This window comes from Microchirus variegatus (assembly GCF_963457635.1).
Source record: "Microchirus variegatus genome assembly, chromosome: 20".
Taxonomy (NCBI): Eukaryota; Metazoa; Chordata; class Actinopteri; order Pleuronectiformes; family Soleidae; genus Microchirus; species Microchirus variegatus.
In genome coordinates, this window is record NC_139821.1 from 11,774,473 (window position 1) to 11,795,464 (window position 20,992).

The 20,992-nt window shown below is 38.1% G+C and overlaps 2 protein-coding genes across 3 annotated transcripts in view; both read left to right on the top strand.

Moving 5' to 3' along the window:
* The window catches only part of ahcyl2b (adenosylhomocysteinase like 2b), a gene marked incomplete at both ends in the record, with an annotated part of 42,860 nt that extends 31,192 nt beyond the window's left edge, over positions 1 to 11,668 (top strand). The window contains 8 exons of the mRNA XM_083906804.1: positions 971 to 1,059; positions 1,156 to 1,226; positions 2,506 to 2,600; positions 2,804 to 2,902; positions 4,766 to 4,834; positions 4,962 to 5,040; positions 5,616 to 5,736; positions 11,578 to 11,668. Coding sequence (XP_083762930.1) covers positions 971 to 1,059; positions 1,156 to 1,226; positions 2,506 to 2,600; positions 2,804 to 2,902; positions 4,766 to 4,834; positions 4,962 to 5,040; positions 5,616 to 5,736; positions 11,578 to 11,668 — 714 coding nt within the window. The remainder of the gene's footprint in view (positions 1 to 970; positions 1,060 to 1,155; positions 1,227 to 2,505; positions 2,601 to 2,803; positions 2,903 to 4,765; positions 4,835 to 4,961; positions 5,041 to 5,615; positions 5,737 to 11,577) is intronic.
* Positions 11,669 to 12,852: 1,184 nt separating this feature from the next.
* Positions 12,853 to 20,992, top strand: part of strip2 (striatin interacting protein 2) — a 33,585-nt gene continuing 25,445 nt past the window's right edge. Inside the window, exons 1-2 of one of the 2 annotated variants that reach the window (XM_083906904.1) lie at positions 12,853 to 13,157; positions 20,456 to 20,525. In XM_083906904.1, the coding sequence (XP_083763030.1) occupies positions 13,047 to 13,157; positions 20,456 to 20,525 (181 nt within the window). In that variant the 5' untranslated portion in view covers positions 12,853 to 13,046. The remainder of the gene's footprint in view (positions 13,158 to 20,455; positions 20,526 to 20,992) is intronic. The other variant, XM_083906903.1, reaches the window with a different exon arrangement.

Genomic DNA, 20,992 nt, shown 5'->3' on the forward strand with positions numbered 1-20,992 from the left:
AAAAAATGATATGAGAAATGGCTTAAAGATGCACTGGTCATATTTGTCGTTGATAGTATTCCGTCTCTGTTTGGTCTTTGTGAGCAGAAACGACAAAACATTATTTTGGATTAAACCTGACAGGCGCTTGTGGGGTGGGGGACATATATTTATGCCATCAAATTGCTGAACTACAGGTCTGAAACACAGATCGAGTCGTGGCTTTATCAGTATTTTTTTCATTGTCATTCGACAGTGGTTTGAATATAACGGTTTATACAGGGTGTCCGCGGGGTCTTAAAAAGTATTAAAAGTTGATAAATCGATTTTGGGAAAATTAAGGCCCTTTTTAAACAGTATTAAAAAGTCTTAATCACTATTTCATGAGGTATATTTTCCTCCCCTGCGTTTTGTTAAAAACAACGATGCGCAGTCATGCTCACCCTGCATGATCGGCCACACGTGTACATGTGACGTTGCGCATCTTGCGACAGCGAACACGCTCCTCCTGGTGTGAAATGATATCAGAAATCGCATGAAATAAACACCGAAATCGTGAATACTTGAGTCAAAGTGTAACTTGTTTATTTTAATAAACCTTGCCTGTGGTTTAATTTATTCTTTTGAGCTTTGTTCCTTTGTATGGTTATGCTCTATAGATTTAGTTGCAAACTAAAACTGTTTTTTAAATATGTGTTACTGATTACAGCTTAAAGTGGCAATAAGGTCTTAAAAAGGTATTGAATTTAACTTCAGGATTACTGCATATAACCGGGGAATATTTCTAAATGACACAACACTTTTAAAATGGTTATTTAGCTTATGTTGTTCGACTCATCCTCCAAAATCCAACTTTTTTTTAGTTAACTATTATAAAACACCAAGAAAGCAACTGTGACTATTTCAGACCCATCTAACACCTCAACACCACGTGACTCGACATCACGTGATCGCGTACATTTGCGCTAACATCACATCCTGCTTCCCCCAGGTCGGAAAAGGCTGCTGCGCTGCCCTGAAAGCGATGGGCTCCATCGTCTACGTCACAGAGATCGACCCCATCTGTGCTTTGCAGGCCTGGTGAGACTCCACTTGTTGAATTTCCTGTGATTCACTCTGTGTCTCTTTGCGAGTGTGGACACTGCCATCAATCCCGTTGCTTTCTCCTCGCTGCAGCATGGACGGCTTTAGACTGGTGAAGCTGAACGAAGTCATCAGACAAGTGGACATAGTCATCACCTGCACAGGTTGGTTTTTCCTCCGTCTCTTTATTGCCCTTTTCTATTTGTCCTGTTGGGGGAATGATCCACGGCTAACTGATTGGACAAATGCTAGCTTTCATTATGCGAATTGGGAACATGATGGACATAAAACGGTGAGTCATACTCTCCCGGCGCTGTTTGCTCAGGAGGGCTGGACAGACACTCAATCTGCAGCAGGTGTTAATCTAGTTCTTTTGGCAACCGGGGACTTAACTTTCACACTTATATGAAGCTGAGAATTACTTGTGTCTCAGGTCAGCCAGCAGGAGGCTGTCTAATGGCTGGAGATGTAGTCGAACAGGAAAGATAGACACATTGTATTTGAGCCAAGGTTATTATAGTTTTGACATTTTTATTTCATCATTTAGTTTTCTTTAATTCAACAAATGACATGGCAGTTTTAGTTATGTTTTTCAGGTGTTAAGAGAAAGCCTTGAATTGTAGACGCTGAAAGGGATGAAAGAATGTGTCACACCAAATAATGGATTATCAAATCCTTTCATTTCATTCTTTAACCTTTTAACACCTGCAGGTAAATCGAAAGTCAAACTTCAAACGGTCTGCATTCCAGAATTAAGTTTTGGAAAAACGAAGCTGAATTTATCTCTGTTTCGTTTTAGTGAGTTTTTCTTTCTTCATAGACTTCGTTTTCGTTAACTATAATAAACCTTATTTGACCCAACCACTTTTTGAGATTCCCAGTGAATGATGTGATTGTAGAAGGGAATTAGTTATATTTGGAACGGTCTATTTAGTGTAATCATTATAATCATAATCTCAACGCTTCTCTTAAAGTAAGGGCCGTGCCTGTAATGTTTAGTTTGGATTGGGTTAGTCACGTTCTAATTATAGTTTTTACACCTTCAAGTCAAATGTGCCTCATTTGTATGTTTCCAGTGTTTGAAACGAGAGTTAAGACGTAAACATAAACAGACGAAGAGTTGAATTTAACCTTTGAAGTAGAATTCCTGTAGTTTTAGTAGACATGCCTGGATCCTCGTGTACATAGACTGAGGGAACGCTCAAAAGTGAATTACCCTGTCACACTTAATTAATCATGCCCGAGTGCTTTCATGAGACATAATTAAACCAAATACAGGAAAGACTTTTATGGGAATAGACAGGAAGGGTTTGATCCCAGAGGGAAGTTAACGGTGTCACAGCAGCCACCTCACACAGATCAGGCACAAGAAGAAAATGTAATATTTTAGCTTATTTCTCCCATTATTTTTTTATTCTTCTTTATCTCCTCTGATTTCATAAGGCAACAAGAACGTGGTGGTGAGAGAGAACCTCGACCGAATGAAGAACGGCTGCATCGTCTGCAACATGGGACACTCCAACACCGAGATCGATGTGGTCAGTCACCGACTCCTGCTTCTCTAATAGCCTTTTAACACACCACATGTCGCATAAAGAGCTCTATGAGGTTGCAAAAACACATTACAATATAATTTTATGTCCTGATGCATTAAGTTCAGCACTATACTACTGATATAATCAAATCCCAGAAATCAAGGACTAATATAGAGAATAATTAGGTACTATTTGTGTATTTGTAGGCGAGCCTGCGAACTCCTGAGCTGACCTGGGAGAGGGTTCGCTCTCAGGTGGACCATGTCATCTGGCCCGATGGCAAGAGGATAGTGCTGCTGGCTGAGGTACACACACACACACACACACACACTCATTCTCACACACACACATTAAAGGAAGACAAAGAAATTCCAAGTTGTGAGTAATAGTTGGTCGTATCCTGTCACATTAATTCAGCATTTCACTGAACAACAAATCGGTATGCGATAAGATTGGCTGTATTTGTGTTTGTTACAAGTGGGGACAAAATAAGAGCAGTGTGACAGTGATGGACAGACGGTACCTTGTCTTGTCAAAGTGTGTCTCTTAGAGCTGAAACAAGTAATCCATTATTAATCGTTTTGAAGCTTTTCTCATTATTAAAACAAGATTTCTGACTGTTTTAGCTTCTTAAATGTGAATATTTTCTTAGTTTCTTTGCGCCACATAACAAAGAAATCATTCAAACTGAATCATTTTGGTTTGTGGACAAAACAAGACGTTCGAGAATATCGGAATTTCCATGTTTGACAAACACCAATCACCGTTTTTTTTTAATTTAAATATTTTCTGACATTTTATGTACCAAACAATTAATCGAGAAAATCATCAACAGATTAATCGATGACGAAAATAATCCTCAGTTGCAGCTCTACCGTTCCATACAACTACAATCAGAAATCCCGAAGTGTCACTATTTACATTCCCCTCACATCACCATTTCTGTATTTGTTGATTTTTGGTTCCCTTTTTTTTTTATGATTTAATCATCTTTTGACATTAGTCAGTTATGCAAAATGTGACCAAATTCTCATTCCATCAACCTCTGTGAAATGAGTGCTGGGAGTCACTATAGGACATTAGCAGTAGGTGGCGCCCAAGTCCGTTTCACCACAGAAGGACGAGAGGCGTAAATGAAGGCACCAGCTGATGTGCGGTGGTGTTCATTACTGCGGAGTAATTGCTCGACAAATGTTTCCACATCACCTGCTGATTTCTACTGTTTACCAGTAACGGCAAAAATGTGTGAAGTGAGAGGGGACGTTTTAGTCATGCGATGTCTAAATGTCCTCTTTGATTGTTTTTCCATTTCACCTCCCTTTAAGCATCAGAACTTAAATATGATATTTCCAGACTATTTTGAACTCCTGTTTTCCACTTTCTAAATCCTGATTCCAGAGTGCCTCACAAAGTTAAGACAGATTACTCATAAAATCATCAGAATTATTATAGACAATAGAACAAATAAATAAATAAATAAACAAATAAGGCAGAAGTAACTGCAGATACGAGAGGAGCAGGTTGTGGTGTTGCCGAGTGTTTTTTCTACATGCTGCACACACTCAAGTTCATCTTCTGCACCACTTGCTATCTATACTATAGGGTTTCTCTGCAGTGCAGCATATTCCACAGCAGCTGTTTTTAACAAATGCACCATGGCAACTTTCCGTCTCCTGAAAGGAAAACAAACCGTGCAACGTCGGATACAAGGAAACGTACAGCACTGTGAAAGTTTCAAAGCACCACCAGCTTTGGTGTTTTTATGTCTGTTAAATACTGTGATCAGTGTCATTTGGATTGGAACGATGTGACTGTGTTGGTTTTATATATTGGCAAGCCATCTATTAATTACTAGTAAGATTAACAACTAGTAAGTATATATGTGTATATGTGTTTTTATATATATATGTACGTGTATATATTTATATGTATATAACTGCAAACATTTTTCTTATATATACTGGATGTGATTAAGAGATAATTATACTATATGGTCATTGTAGCGTTGCTAAAACAGAGTAATTTTGCATATTACTGTATGTTTTCTTTTCAACTTACCTCATTATGCCATGTGGTTAAAAAGCTGAGTTCTTGTTCCTCACTGATTCACGCCAAGCTACACAAAGTTAAATCCAGTGTGCATTTTGCCTCCCGTGTGTCCTCTTCAGGGTCGACTGCTGAACCTCAGCTGTTCCACTGTTCCTACCTTTGTGCTCTCCATCACCGCCACTACCCAGGTCCACCAATTTATACACATTATTCACATTATAATTGACTGGACCTTGATTTATTTCTGTCCAAAAGGCAGAAAAACATGTTTTTTGAGTAACACTTGTGTGTGTGTGTTTTTGAATTCTCCCCCAGGCTCTGGCTCTGATAGAGTTGTACAACGCCCCAGAGGGACGCTACAAGCAGGATGTTTACCTGCTGCCCAAGAAGATGGGTAAGATTGACTTCAATTAATAGTATGTTAAAGGTTTAACGTTGATAATTGTGTCTGGAGAAGTAGCAGAACACAGTAATTGAAGCATGTAGAAGTATTCATCCTCCGCTGGATAACATAGAAAGCTGCAAGCTATTAGGCTATGGAGATGAATGACCTTGTTTGCTTCTTAAGTAGCCACCAAACACGGCGGTGATTACAACAGGGTTTGTTTTTGCCCCCAGTGGCGTCTGCAGGCACTTTACACTTATCTCTGTAGACAACACACATCTCATCTGTTCCATGCGGAGTCGTCTCCCTGGAAAAATCATTCACAGTACAATGAGTCCTCTGTGTGCGCGTGTGTGGAGCAGCGTTAGCCATAACATTTCTTAGCTGTTTGTGTGTGTGTGTGTGTGTGTGTGAGCACAGCACTGACACAAAGTCAGTGTACAGAAGAGATGGAGTGGTGGTAAATTACAGAAGCTCCCGACAGTCTTTGTTTCCGCCTTCATTTGAATCATTAATCAACCACAGACGACTTGTCGATGTTAACACTCTGTTTTTTTTTATCTCCCCCTCCTCCTGCCCTCTAGATGAGTATGTGGCCAGCCTACATCTGCCGACGTTTGACGCACATCTGACGGAGCTGAGCGACGAGCAGGCCAAGTATCTGGGCTTGAACAAAAACGGACCCTTTAAGCCAAACTACTATAGGTATGAGATTAGAACACAGTGCAAGGAGCTTAGAGGGAGGTTAGAGGTTAAGAAATCATCTATAACCTGCTTATTAAATCTAAATCGGTTCATATTCCTAGTAAATTCAATTCAGTTCAGTTTATCATCTATTTGACATCTATTGTCAATTAACTATTTATTCCACAAAAAAGGTTCAACTGTTCTGAGCCGATGTCCTCAAATTGGATGCAGTTGCACGTGTTTGACCACCAGTCCAAAAAGATGATCAGTAACTTGTTGGTTAACCAGTCATTTCCGCTAACTAAGGATTAACTGAGAAGACAGGAACAGGTTTCAGGTTTCACTGCTACCTGCACAAATAATTACAATCTGACACATTATTATTTATAAGGTAAATTAAATTGACAAGAAGACTAATGAGGTAATCGCACTATAGTGCAAGAAGTAAATATTACCATAGCACTTTTCCACATGCTAACTGCTCACAGACATGTTCATTAGGACACCAGTGAACTAGGTTAACTTGGAGAAATAGGGTATAATATGGGACATTTAAAAGTTCACACTATAGTTGGAATCTAATCATAATGTGAAACACTATATTTTTCACTTTTTCATAAGAAATGTCATGTTTTGTAAAAAAAAAAAGGATACTTCATTACAAAACAAAGGAAAACAAATTCCGAGTTGTGTATAGTTTATCATGCTATTATTTTACTGATCCAGCCCACTTTAGATCAAATTATGCTGGATGTGGTTCCTGAACTACATTGAGTTTGACTAATTAAGCAGATTAATTGAGATAAATGTGATTTAAACACTGACTGAATTTTTTTTTTTTTTCTGTCTCTTTAAGGTATTAAAGCAGCATTACGGTTGGATTGTGGAAACACCAGTACTCCCATGAATCGCACAGACTCATAGAGGGAGAGGAGGAGGACAGAAAGGAGGACAGAATAGTCAACACACCTGCTTTATTTTCGTGGGGAGGGAAGGAGAGGGGGGGGGGGCTCTGGCTGAGCCTGAAAGAGAAGGAAAGGGGGGGGTTTGTTTGCAGAGGGGGTCGTATTTCCATACACCCGTGGCAGTGGTTTTATTTATTCACGCTTTAAAACAACAATAACAGCATTAACTCTAACTCTGCGGAGCTGCTCCTGCCATTCTCCACTTTCTATCTCTTCTCCCCCATTATCACATTGTCCTAAGACGCTCATTTGTGTGTCAACCTGTATGTAAACCTTTCATCCTCTCCTCCCATTGCCAGATCTTCTATTGTTTAACTATTAAAGATGGAATTATTGATGCTAAAATGATATATATAACTATATAAACAAACTTGATTAAAAAAAAAAAAAAACATAAAAAAGAAACAAAAAATCTGTGTGAATGAAGGTGACCTTTGAAGATTTAGATGGACACTTTTTTCCTTTTTTGTTATCGTTGTCTTTTCTTTTCTACCTGTGATTATGTTTTGTGTAGTTCTGTGAGGGGGCGGGGCTAGACCTGATGATGGGCGGGGTTAGGTGGGATCTCAGGGTCCAATCATATCATGTCTTTTAATTCATCATCATTTCATTGAGATTCACTGTTTGTTTTTAAAAACACTTTTTATTACGCGTTGTTTCTCTTCTGATCAGCCTGTAGTTTGTCTTGTTTTTTTTGGTTTTCTTTAGTACGACTGGAGGGAGGGGGGGGGCGGCGGTGCTTCCCACCTGCCACTCAAAACCTGCAGTGAAACCATCTCATTGGCTGCTTCTCTCTCTCTCTCAGCATCCACGCAAAAAAACGCCAGTGTTGATGTCACAAAAAGTATTTCAAGCCAGTGGGGGCGAGCCGAACGTTTCAGTTTTCCTTTCTACGAGAGACGATACTGTATTAGTCGGGTCATTGCGAGGGGGTTATACTGTATATTTAGATATTTATATAGAAACTTTTCTATCTTCTGTTCCTCTCTTGCACCATCTAATGTCATACGTGTTTTTTTTTTTGTTTGTTTTTTTTGGAAAACAAAAAATCCTAAACGTAAGCAATTAAATGTTCCAATAATGCGTGTGTACGTAAAACCTCATTTTTAATACTGTGACGGAAGAAAATATCCAGAGAAACCAAAACTTGTTGCTGCCAGTCTGGTACTAATACGTTTTTTTTTTTGTTTCTGGTCAAAAGATTTACTACACTGACCATACACGACACGACTCGTTGGTACTCACAGATTCAGTTGGTGATAAAAAATTAAAAAAAAGAAATCAGACATTTTTTTACCAATCCAAGAAACATGATTAGCATCAATGTGCATTTGCCTGTAAAGGGATTTTTGTCCTATTTTTCTTTTCATGCTATCCCTGATTACATTTCCTTCTTCTTCGCTGCACCTGAAAGACTTAGATCCTTACTCTATAATGAGCTGTCATCCTCTACAGCTCTTTCCTTCAGCTGACCTGATGGCTGGAAATGAGAAAATCCTGAACCAGTCAGTGTCTGTGTGTGTGTTTTTGTGTGTGTGTGTGTGTCATTTCTACTCTCGCAGACATGGGATCAAATGCTTTAACACATGAACTAAACAATTAAACCATCTGTTCACTGTATATGCGGGGGTTATTATGATTATTATTATTATTTAAAAATAAAAAAAGTGACCTCTTTACACCTTTTTTGATCAGGTTGAAATGGCACAAAAAAAAACCTTGTTTACCAATCCAATAAACATTTTATTTGAAGTACAAATATTTCTACACATGTCCTGCAACTTTGTACGTGTGACGTCACAAGTGCGATATCTTAACATGTTGACTGTAAACAGTGGATGACAAACCACCAGTGCTAATAATAACATGGAAAAATAGTCATTAAGTTAATTTACCCCAAAACTCGTTTTTTTGCACTAAATAAATGAAAATCTAACCTAGTGTCAGTGCAAAATGTGTGTTCTTTCCTCCCAGTTTTCTGTTTTTATGCTAAGCAACCACGATTTCAGACTATTTATTTAAATTTGGTCAACATTTAAAGCAAAAAAACAACTTCTCATATACTTTATATGAAGTGATGAGATCCGATACTGTGCCACAGCCCGTAAAACCTCAGCACTATAGCCAATGTTAATAATGCGTCTCATCGTGCTGTGAAAAATCCCTTCTTCTAATCAGTCCTTGCTTTTGTTTCCAGTGTAAATGTGTCAAACGTGAGTATGTGTACCTTTTTAAAGCTGAGGATTGTGTGTTAGTGTGTGTCTGTGTGTGTCACTTCCTCTCATGTAGGCCTAGGTTGCTTCATTACCAGCTGCCTCAGGATCCTAGCCTGTACGTTAGGGGAAGAAACCATTGTTTTTCTCTTCTTTCTTTCTTCTTGTAGTCAGTCGCGAGCTGACCAACACGTGGGTGGGGCAGGGGAAGACACCAGCATCATATGTGTGTATATATACGACGTATTATATACATAATATGACAACCTTTAAAAAGTATAGGAAGGTTAAAAAAAAATTTGACTCCTGTATTTATTATTATTATTATTATTATTATTGTTGTAAATCCTAGCACACAGCAAACTGGCAATGATCACAAACATGTTTTAAGTTGTCTAATAAAGGAAGAAAAGAAAAAAAACTCCTATGTTTAAATATCGCAAGTGATAATGGTAGATAATGAGCAATAATTAAAAAAAAAAGAAAAAATCTGTAAGCCTAATGAATAAAGACGTTAAAAAATTGTAACCGATTTGTGTGCTTTAACTCCTTTTCAGTTATTGCTCACCTGCTTCTCCCTATACAAGTATACAAATGTGTGTGTGTGTCCTCACAGCGGCCTGATTTTATGTCAGTGAGCTAATGTGAGCCGTCGTACACGGGGACGTCTCCAACACACACACAGCTGCGAGCCCTCGTGTGTTTCGCACTCACGCAAATCTGCATCACAGGACGACTGACGGGAGAATATGGTGGGATTTTCAATCGCAGTCAGAGTCACAGTCCATGCTATAAACAAAATAAAAACATTTTAATACGATAAAGAAATCTGGATAGAGATATTAGTATATCTAAATAATGTAAGTTTTCCTGGTTTATTTGTTTAATCCAGTAGTCCAGTATCACCACAATCCTGGGTGCCAAAATCAAATTCAGCTGAGGGCCCCATAAAGGCTTGGACTGGCCCTGTTTACAGTCACTCTAAAGCAGGGGTCTCAAACTAAATATACTATATAACTATATATATATAAATACACTGGCAGTGGCCCCAAAATGGCTCCTGGGATGAATTTTAATGACAGTTGTCCACACTATTATTTATGTAATTTAAAATAAATGTCTCTGTTTTTGATATTAATACATTTATTGTGCATCCATAAATAGTATGATGAAGTAAGCGTGTGATATCATGATGCAATATTGTGATAAATATAGTGTTTTTTTCACCCTCTTGACCACACTACATGCGCATTGGCCACCAGGTCATTTGAGTTTGAGACCCCTTGCTATAAAGTGTTATGTCAGTTGTTTTTAAAAGTAGTCAATATAAGAAATTATCACAATAAAGGTGTGATAAAAAAAGATTGATTTTTTTTTTTGCCGCCAGGGAATGTTGTTGTAGAAACAAGGTAATCGTTGTCTTAAACATCTTTTATGGACTGAAAACGACACATTTCACGCTTCTGAAGTAAAACAACCCTAGAAATGACATTAGTATATTGTATCATAATATAGTGTACGGTATATTGCTATTGAATTATTGGCCAAAACCATACGTAGCACTAAAACACACCGTGAATACACTGAATCCTTCATCCTCTGCTTGTTTATTTGCAAATAATCTGGTATTGCTGTTGCATTCACAGCTTCTTGAGTCCAAAGCAGGGGTCTCAAACTCGCGGCCCGGGGGCCCAACACTTATTTTGAAATGACAAAATTCCACATTTAATTATATATCAGCCTGTCTAGTGTTTTAATTACAATTGTCTACATGTGTATTTTGAGTTAATGTTTCAATTCTGTCTGTCTTTGTTATTTACAGATTCTTTGTGCTTCATAAATGTGTGGGTTATGCATCAAAACAAAGACTTTTACTTCGAAATGGTGTGCGATGTTTGTAACTGCAACATCATGATGGATTATCAAGATATAATTTTAATTTCTAATCACTAAAGCGTTCATTTTTCCCCGAATTGTTGGACTTTTTTTCACTTGACCTGGCCCCTTCCTGTCCAGACTAGAAGTTCACTGGCCCCCAGGTCACTTTGCATTTGAGGCCCCTGGTCTAAAGTGATGTACACAAACAGACCACTTTATTAGGTACACCTGTTCACCTGCTGAGTCTTTCAGAAACTGCTGATCTACTGGGACTTTCACTCACAACCATCTCTGGAGCTTACAGGGAAAAAACCTTAGAGATCGAAGGAGAATGACCAGATTATAAACACTAACTGCAACCAAAGTGTGCACAGGATTATCTCTCCGTGCACCACACAGAGAATCTTGAAGCAGCTGGGCTACAGCAGCAGAAAACAACACCAGGTGCCACTTCATTGGCCCGTGTGCCTAATAATGTGGCCAGTGAGTCTATCTAACAGTGAGTAATTATTTAATGATAAGCGTGCTCCCACTGTGCCTGCTGTCCTGCCATGTGGTCGCATTCTCACCAGCTCGCACGCCTACATTCATCTGTACAATCCAATCACGTCATCATAAGTGGATTGTATAGTCATAAAGCCTGGTGTGTGTGGATTTGTATTACTTTGCATCTTCAGGATTCTTTTCTGGCACAAACACTGACCTTGTAAGGAGTCAGGAGTCCTCATGGAGACCAAAACCTGGTGTGTGTACAGCCAACACACCCACACACCCTCTCATCATATCTCAAAATTGCTCCACAGAAAGGATGAGAAGCAGGAGGCGAAGCTGCTGCAGACGGGAGCACCTCCACCTTCATCAAATATTCAAACAAGCAGCAGTTTGGCTGAGTGACGGGGGGTCTCCTCTCCAACAATGGTATCATTGCCGTTTCCTGTGCATTGCTGAGCAAAATATTGAATTATCATTGCTGTGTGGACTAATGCACTCAGCCGCTGTTTTTTTTTTGTTTTTTTTTGCAGGGCAACCCTCTGATCTCATGTCCCATGGTCATTTCCTAAAATATATAGCACAAAATCAGACAAAGGTATGGTGATTTTGACATAAGGTTGGTGAAATGTCCCTTTAGTGTTGCGGCAATAATGCATGTGATTCGATGATGTCGCTTACATTTCCAGCCAGTGATATTATTTATTGGACTACAACTCGTGTAAAATGCAGGACTCTGAAGTGTTTATATTCATATTTGTATGTAATGTGGTGCATTTGTATTTTAATTGCTTTTACTGCTTGTATCTTTAAGCTTTTCGATATACATGTGATTGTGAGGTGTTTTAATCTCAATTTATCAGTGCAAAACACAAACGCAAACAGTGATTTGCGTTTGTGTTCTGCACCTCAGGGCCACCGTATTAAAGGGACACTTCACCTTTTTTTTAAATAATATTACTTCAGCAAAATTTTCTGATATAAAAAGTACTTAAGGTTTAGAAGTATAAGTTTGTTTTGTTTTCTTTTAAAGTCAAGATTAAGGATAGAGCCGTGGTGTCTCAGAGTTGTCGTTCAACTGGAAGGTAGTGGCTCAGAATTCAGACTTCAATCTGGTGTTCACTTTAATCTTGGTTTCTCAGAATTCTGACTTTAATCTTAAATTCTACTTTAATCTTACTTTTTTTCCTCAGAATATTGACTTTAATCTTTGAAATTCTGCTTTAATCTTGACTTTAATCTCTCACTTTATTCTTGACATTCTTTTTTACATAGAGCCCTATTACTCTTCCAATTAATATTTAACGCAAAATTATGATTAACGTGAATAAGATAATGAGGCTGTGAAGATATTTCTTTTAGAAAATGTTGTATCTTGTGAATTAGCTAAGTGCTAATGCTAATTTGAAATGTGTTTTCTGTAATGCTAAAGTGAGTTCAACTTGACCTTCAGGGCCACCATAGCACCCCGCTCACCTCGTTTTATTAGTTAGTAGTGGTCAGCTGACGCTCCTCTCTGCTGTCAGGACTCTAACCCCGCCCTCTCGGGGCGCACGGGTGACAGCGAATCAGGCGCTTCGGCGAACGAAACAAACCTGGGGAGGAGGAGGCGGCGGCGGCGGCGGTGGTGGAGAAGAAGAGAGACCCTCAACTCCTGCTCCTGGTGCCCGCTTCTCTGTCTGCTCTGTCAGCTCAGCTCTCCTCCACCACCACAGGAGAAGGTATGCGCCACCAGCAGAGGAGGAGGAGGAGGGAGTGAGCCGCTGCCGATACACGAGGAAAGATGCAGGCGGAGGACATGGAGGTCCCTTTCATTAACAACCTGAACGACAACGGCGACAGACTGAGGCCGAGAGGGAAAGATGCGTTCAAGGATCAGCAGAAGGAGTCGGAGGTAAATCCGGGCTACACACTCTCTCTGTGTATATGTGTGTGTGTGTGCGTGTGTGTGTTGTTGCTGGGGAGCTTTTCGGACCAGCTAAATGTCCCCCCCTCTTTTCACACAGTGCAGTGTGAGACTGTCCTCGTGTGTCCTCTTGGACATGTCCACATGCTCTCATGCAGACAGACACCCAGGTGCTATTTTGGAAAAAGCCTCTGCTATAAATACCCGGCAGCAGTAATCCTACAGTGGTGAAGGAGGCAGGTGGTGAAATGTGACCACAGCAGCGCCAGCTCCACCAAATCAGGTCCATTTCACTACTAAAAACAAACCAAAAAAACTTAATTCTCTTATGTCTCCTGGTCATTTTAGGCAGATTTCCTCAACAACTGTCCACTGCAGCTGTTACAGCAGCTGTGTTTTTTGTATTATGGTGTGTTATTTTTTTTTTTATCATGCTCAGCATCACTGGCATATAATCCATCAAATATAATCATCAGTATCAATGCTGATTATCCACCAGTCATGAAAGTGTTCATCGATATCTCCTCCAACAGAAAACCTTTGCAGTTTTAAGGCTTCACTTTCTAAAGGATTCAACATTTTATTGCACAATAATTAATAAAAAACTAAAATCATTATAATATAAACCCTAATATAATATAAACTGTGGTACGTGAACCTTCCTGTAGCAGTACTTTTGCCGCTTTTCCACTACACGGTCCCATTACGACTCGACTCAGCACTGCACTGTTTGTTTTGTTCTTCCATTAGCAATAGTACCTGGTACTTTTGTTTTAGTACCTTCTCTGGCGAGGTTCCAAGCAAGCTGAGCTGATACTGTGTGTGACTTCATCAGACTGCCGGCCCCTGATTGGTCAGAGCGTTGTCACAGGCAGAGTCGCAAGAATCAAACCAAACGATGCCGAACTGTAGATCAGTTAAAAAGACTTAAAAATCCTGAAAACGTGTGTTCATCTCCAACATTTAGCAAAGGAAATATCTAAAATCTCAATATTTACCAGATTTGTCAGAAGGAGTCTCCGTTCACAGATGGAAGTACTGAACAAATCTTTTTAGATAACTGATTCTAATGATTCAGTTACACTGAAAACAACTGCTTTACAGGTCACTAATCACTAGTTTGTGTGTGTTGCGTACAAACGACAAAACAAAGTCACAGCAGTTTCATGCAGCCGTGCTGTGATGACTCAGCCCACGTTGAGAAGGTGTAGAGTCGAGCCAAGGCGATTCGTGCCGGGACCATGTAGTGGAAAAGCAACGGTTGTGATGGGAGTGGACCTGAGGAGTTTTGACTTTGGGGCTGAATGATTCTGAATAAATATCTAATTGCGATTGTTTTGATAGCAATTTTGATATGATTCACGATATCAGAGGGAATGGTATTACATTATTAACATATTTAAGACTGTGATATTTGTGCCGATCTGTGAGAAACTGCAAATCCCATAGGTTAATATCATTAAACCGGCTGCACAGTTGATTATATATCATCTTTATTAGGGTTAGGGTTAGGGTTAGTTTTAAGACTTTAAGATATCTGTGAGTTAAGGTAATGTCATAATCAATAAAGCATCACTGTTATTAAAACTGGAGTCAAATAATAGTTATAAAAGTTATCTGCCACTGGGCATGAAATGTGTTAATAAAGGATTTTCCCTTATTTGGAGCTACCACTGGTTTTTGTTTTGTTTATTTTCAATTTTGAGTGAAGAAACCTTAAAGATCCAATTTAATAATATAAAGTGAGAATTCACATCATTATAAAATAAAAATAATAATGGTTTCATGCTATTATTTGTGATATTAATCTGATTTATTTCGATTTTCTAACATTTTATTATGGGCAACAAACCTGGATCAACTTATAAAGAATTTATTTATGAATCATAAAAATGTCTTCTAGCTGTAAACTATATAAAAAAAGCATAGACATGACCACATATCACACTCTCTCATGTGTGTTTTATGAGTCAGTCTGTGTGTAATCTTGAGCGTCTGCTCTGCTCTGAGACGTGAAGGTTTATGATCAGTCATTCCGGGGTCATTCAGTCCAGATGCTTTTGTCCAGGAACAACACGCTCCACTGTCTTTTTTTTCCATTGAACAACGCATTGTATGGTTTTCAGGAGAACTGGAGCATATTCACGTCATGGTGGGAGGAGGAGAGATGGTGATGGTGGTGGGGGGGTTGTTCTGAAAGCTTTTATTATTAGAACCATCATTTGAGTGGATGTAGTTTGCTGATACTTTGCGGCCTCGGCTCCTTTCTCGTTTCTGTTTGACCTCAAATTCTGAGTGGATCGTGCAGGCGTTTGTTGTGTTGTCCGTGTGGCATGTGTTGGCTGCTGGTGGTTTGATGTTGTGCCCAGTTTTTGCACTCTGATGTGGTGCAGAGTGAAGCTGTGTGCCATGTTTTGGTGAGAGAGAGAAAGCAGGGCTGAAACAAATATTATTGCTATTAAAATTATGTACAACAGCAAACTTAAGTGTTTCAAACCGTGAATGCGTTATTTTTGGCAATACAGAAATAAGAATATACACTTATATCCTAGTCACTCACCTGTTCTTATTAGGGTTCGAGCAGTTACTCGATTAATCAATTATTAATTGATTACTAAATGAATCGTCAACTATTTGACTAATCGATTCATCAGTTTGAGGGTGTTTTCCATTATTAAAACAAGATTTGTGATTGTTTTAGCTTCTTACATGTGAATATTTTTCTAATATTTTCTGCTTTCTTTGCTCCATATAACAAAGAAATCATTATAACTGAAACGACCAGATCAACGATTACTCGATTGATCTGGAAAATACTCAAAGTAATCGTTATTAGCAATTTTTGCACACACATCAATAGGTTATAGTGAATCTTATCATTACACACCAGCACACTGTGCCCATGGAGCAATAGGGTATTGGTTAGGGGTGGGGGAAAAAATCGATTCACATCCACGATTCTGAATCGTCAAAAATCAAATTTTGGAAAAAAAAAGAAGTAAATTTTATATTTTGAAAAGCCACAGCAGTTTGTGTTATTTGTGTACAGTTTATTTTTGTAACTTCTGGGAGAAAAAGGCAGCTAACCTAAGCTTTTATTTATGCAAGTTATTTTTTTGTACAGTAAGTAAGTTTTTATTTGTTTTGAATGAATAAATGTTAACTTTTGTCTGAAGTTTACCTTTGTGTGATCACAAAACTTTTTCGTTTTGATTCCATAATTTGCCTTAACACCCTATGCATTGTATACATTTTTCAATCGAGAACCGATTTTGAATCGAATCGTGACCTTAAGAATCGTATCATGAGCCACCCAAAGAGTCACATCTCTAGTATCGGGTCTGGGGATTGAACCAGTGACCTTCCAGTTACGAGCCCAAATTACTCTTTGTCATATTTAGCCATTCATGTACCATTTACTATGTCAGTCAAGTTTTAGAGTCTAGTCTTGACTAAGTCAATTTTAGTATTTTCTTAATAACAAAAAAACAAGTGTTGAAGTATTTCTGAGATCATTTCAGACATCACACATCTCAAATTTTGATTAAATTCTGATTATAACCTGATAAAAATACACTTGTTAAATGCTTTATTTTGAACCAACCCAATTCAAAAGGGTCCTGTGATGGACTGGCGACCAGGATGTTCAGGGTGTAACTCTCCCGTGACCCTCATGTGGACGATAAAGCGGTTGAAGATAAATGAATGGATGAATGTTAAAGCAGAATCTCTGGTGTTCTTGTAGTTTCATGCTGCAGTAAAGGCACGTACCGTAAATAAAGCTGCTGCTGCTGCACATGATGAACTCAACTGAATTCAACAGCTGGACATCTGTCTCCTCATTCTGTTGTTGTTGATGCAAAACATTTTAGTCTTCTTTTTTTTTTTGTCAACAACAATGCGTGCACATTAAGTCTCAGTCAGTGTTTTAGGACATCGGCGCCGTCTCTTATTAGTCACGAAATAAAATTAGCTTGTTTATGAATGTATTTAATCCCCTCTCCTCTGGTAAAATCCCTGTGCCATCAACAGGCGCAAAGTGAAAGTGGTGATGATTTAGAGAGGTTTTCTGTGCTGTGGAGGATTTAAAAACACTTGGATAAGATCAGTCACTCCGGTCTAACTCCACTCTATTAAACCTCTGAATGACGAGGCAACATGTTCCAATAACTGATTATTAAATGTCAGGTTTGATAATCGGCTAATTGTGTCAAGTCATTTGTTATTGCTGGACTATTATTCCTATTCAAATCAAAATAGCACCTTTTGAAACGACACAATTAGTAAATGACAGAGACTGCAATTAATTAAATCTATCTCCATGTGCCAGGTAAATTAAAATGTGATACAGGAAACCATTTGTATCCTTAAGTCACTTTAATTGTGTCATGAATTCCAACAAATGCTTTTGCCTCTTCAGCCTCGTCATTTGGTTCAAATGTGTGAGGATTTGCTGTTTTTCTGAAGACATAAAATAATAAGCTGTGTGACATTTAGGTTAAAGATATTGACAATATTATTCATAAGAGCGTTTGTATCAGTGTCTAACAATTTCAAATAAACAATGGACAATTATTCCCTATTCAGATCAACACAATTAGTCAATTACAAATGTTGCAATTGTTAAAATGTATTTGCAATTGTTCCATGTGCCATGTCAATTAAAAATGTGACACAGGAAATGATTTGTATCATTAAGTCACTTTTATTGTGGGATATATATTTAAAATATCTGTCGATATGACTCATGACTACATCATCAGGCTAAATAGGCCGCTACCTTCTTGACCTATATATTATATATGTGTATGTATGTGTATGTGTGTATATATATTATGTGTGTGTATATATATATATATATATATATATGTGTGTATGTATATATATATATATGTGTATGTGTATATATATGTGTATGTGTGTATATATATATATATGTATCTATACATATGTATATAATATATGTATATACATATATGTATATGTATATGTATATACATATGTATATAATATGTGTATATATGTATATGTGTATGTATGTGTATATATATTTATACATATATATATATATATATATATATGTATATATATATATATATATATATATGTACATATATATGTGTATGTGTGTATATATATATATTCACACACATACATATACATACATATTATATATGTATATATGTATGTATATATATATATACACACGGTTATATGTATATGTGTATGTATTTATACGTATATATATATCCCGATATATCGGCAAAAAGTCCAATATCGTGCATCCCTAATGTACGGCACGTTTGTTCTTTTTAAATGTGCAATAGAAATCATTAGATTAAATGTGACAACAGTTTCCTGCCCAGGAAGGTGAATCCTCGTACAATAATAGCTATAGTCGGTATAAAAATGAAGCAGCAAAGTATCAAAGCCTTTCTCCGCTCAGAATTGTCTCTAATCTCCTTGAATCATCTGCACTCTCTCCCAAGTGCTTTTTCATTTCCTGGTTTACCAGCGCTGTAATGACATCAAGTCACATTACTTTGGCTCGGCGTCATCCACAAACAGGCGGCTGACGTCCAGGCTGTTTTCGGGGTTGGTGCCGACGGTTGTAGCAGCGGGGTATTTATAGGCGACGGCAGCAGCGACACATGACGTCTCGCAGCAGTTATTTAAACCAGTCGAGCTGAGTCAGAGAGAGCACATCCTTATTTACAGAGGAGGTGGAACGCATCTTAACGCTCCTTAGCCTGCAGCTAGTCAGAGATATTCTTTAACGCTCATTAACAGGATATGAATTTATAATCATCCTTTTGAAGGGGGGGATTTCATCAGTTCACATCTGAATAAGATAAAGAAGTTTCACTGTGGATGATACTATTTAAGGCTGCAACAATTAATCAATTACTAAATCACTTTATTATTATTCATTATTTGGTCTAAGTGACTTTTTATGCAGAATGGGCCTGCAAAGATGATTTTTGATGACCTCAGAACAGAATATGGTTTGCAGAACCGGGATCTCTTTTGTAACTTACAAATAAAGCATTGCTTAAATTAAATTATGATGTAGGGAATTAAGAAAAATAGAAAATGGTACATTGAATTTAATATGTTCATTTACTCTTTTTACAAATCTTGGAGATTAATATCACAATTATACAAATGTCAAGACTTTTAAGATTTGAACAGTGGCAAAAATATTGGTGAATTACTATGGGAAACTGCATCTTCACACAGTTGGAGAGAGATATTGTATTACCCTTCTGCTCAGAAGGAGACATCAAAGCGTTGGAGAATGTGTGGTTCAGATGTTGCCAGTTGTTTTAAACTCCTCTCTTACTCTAATGAAATCCATGGCTCTTTGGAATGACCATGGCACTGAATGTGTATTATTCTACAGCAGATCAATATTTAATGAGACTATTACTTATAGGAGGTGGTTACAACCGGATGCCCCAGACACTGGACGATGAATGAAATCTAACTATATATATATATATATATACATAAACATATATAGTTGGTGAAAATGAAAAAAAATAAAAAATCATCAGATTGTCTATAGGTTTTACTGTAAAAAAAGGACATGACACTCTATGGTGCACATTCTTATAGCTTCTGTATTAACATTTTAATATAGGAATGGAAAAAAACAGTGATAATATATTGTCCCAAGTTTTATAAAAGCCTAGTAAATACATTTATTATAGTGTTTTAAGGCTCTAGTTTCTACTCAGTGTTAGTAAGGGTGCTAAGAAATAAAAATAGTGACTTTTATACTATTGTTACTATCAACAAACATCGTATTAGTTTTTATAAGCTGGCTGTAAACGTTAACAAGTGTCTTTCCAAAGATAATAGCTGTGTTAATCACCTGTACTAATGAATGCAGGTGTTTAAACTGTTAACAAGCTTCTAATAACAGCAGACGAGGACAGTAGCTTTGTGTTTCCCCAGACGGCAACACCTGAAACTGTGAGTGACTATAAGAGGATCTGAAAGTGCGCTGCCTGGAGATCCAGCAGCCAATCAAAACTCAAAACACTCACGATCGGGCCAAACTGTGAGCGTGAAGCCTGAAGCGTGTGTGTGTGTGTGTGGGTGATGTGTGGTAGGTGTTAACGCAATGTGAATATGTTTGAATGTCTGTTTGTATGTGGGTGTCGGGACATCTGTGATTGGCTGAGCTCACTGTTATCCTTCACTGTACGCTCATGGTAATGTCTGTGTGTGTGTGTGTGTGTGTGTGTGTGTGTGTGTGTGTGTTTGGCCCTCGTTCACAGAGCTCCATGGACTCTCCCAACCTGGAGTTTGAGTACGGAGACACGGACGCTCTCACAGCTGAGCTTTCAGGTAAGAATGAACACCCACGCATCACATTTGTAAACAAACTGCCACTAGCTTTTATTCATTACTGTGTAAAGTCAAACTTGACTGACAGAGATAAAGTCAAAGATGGATGTCATATCAGGATTTGCGATACCTGATTTGACGATAATGAAGATGTCACCTGCAACCATGATACCATCTGTCGATCACACCGGGGTCCACTACACTAAGTCACAGGGTACCTCACGATACGATACACATTACATGGTCCGCGATACCAATAATATCACGATGCAATGATTCTGTAATACTCAATATATATTGAAAAACAGTCATATTAGAGCTACATCACGATTTCTGTCTAACTCAGGGGTTTCGGACTCATTTTAGTTCAACGCAATTTGATCTCAAGCGGGTCAGACCATTACAATAACGGCATAATAACCCATAAACAACAACATCTCCACACTTTCCCCTTTGTTTGACATTTA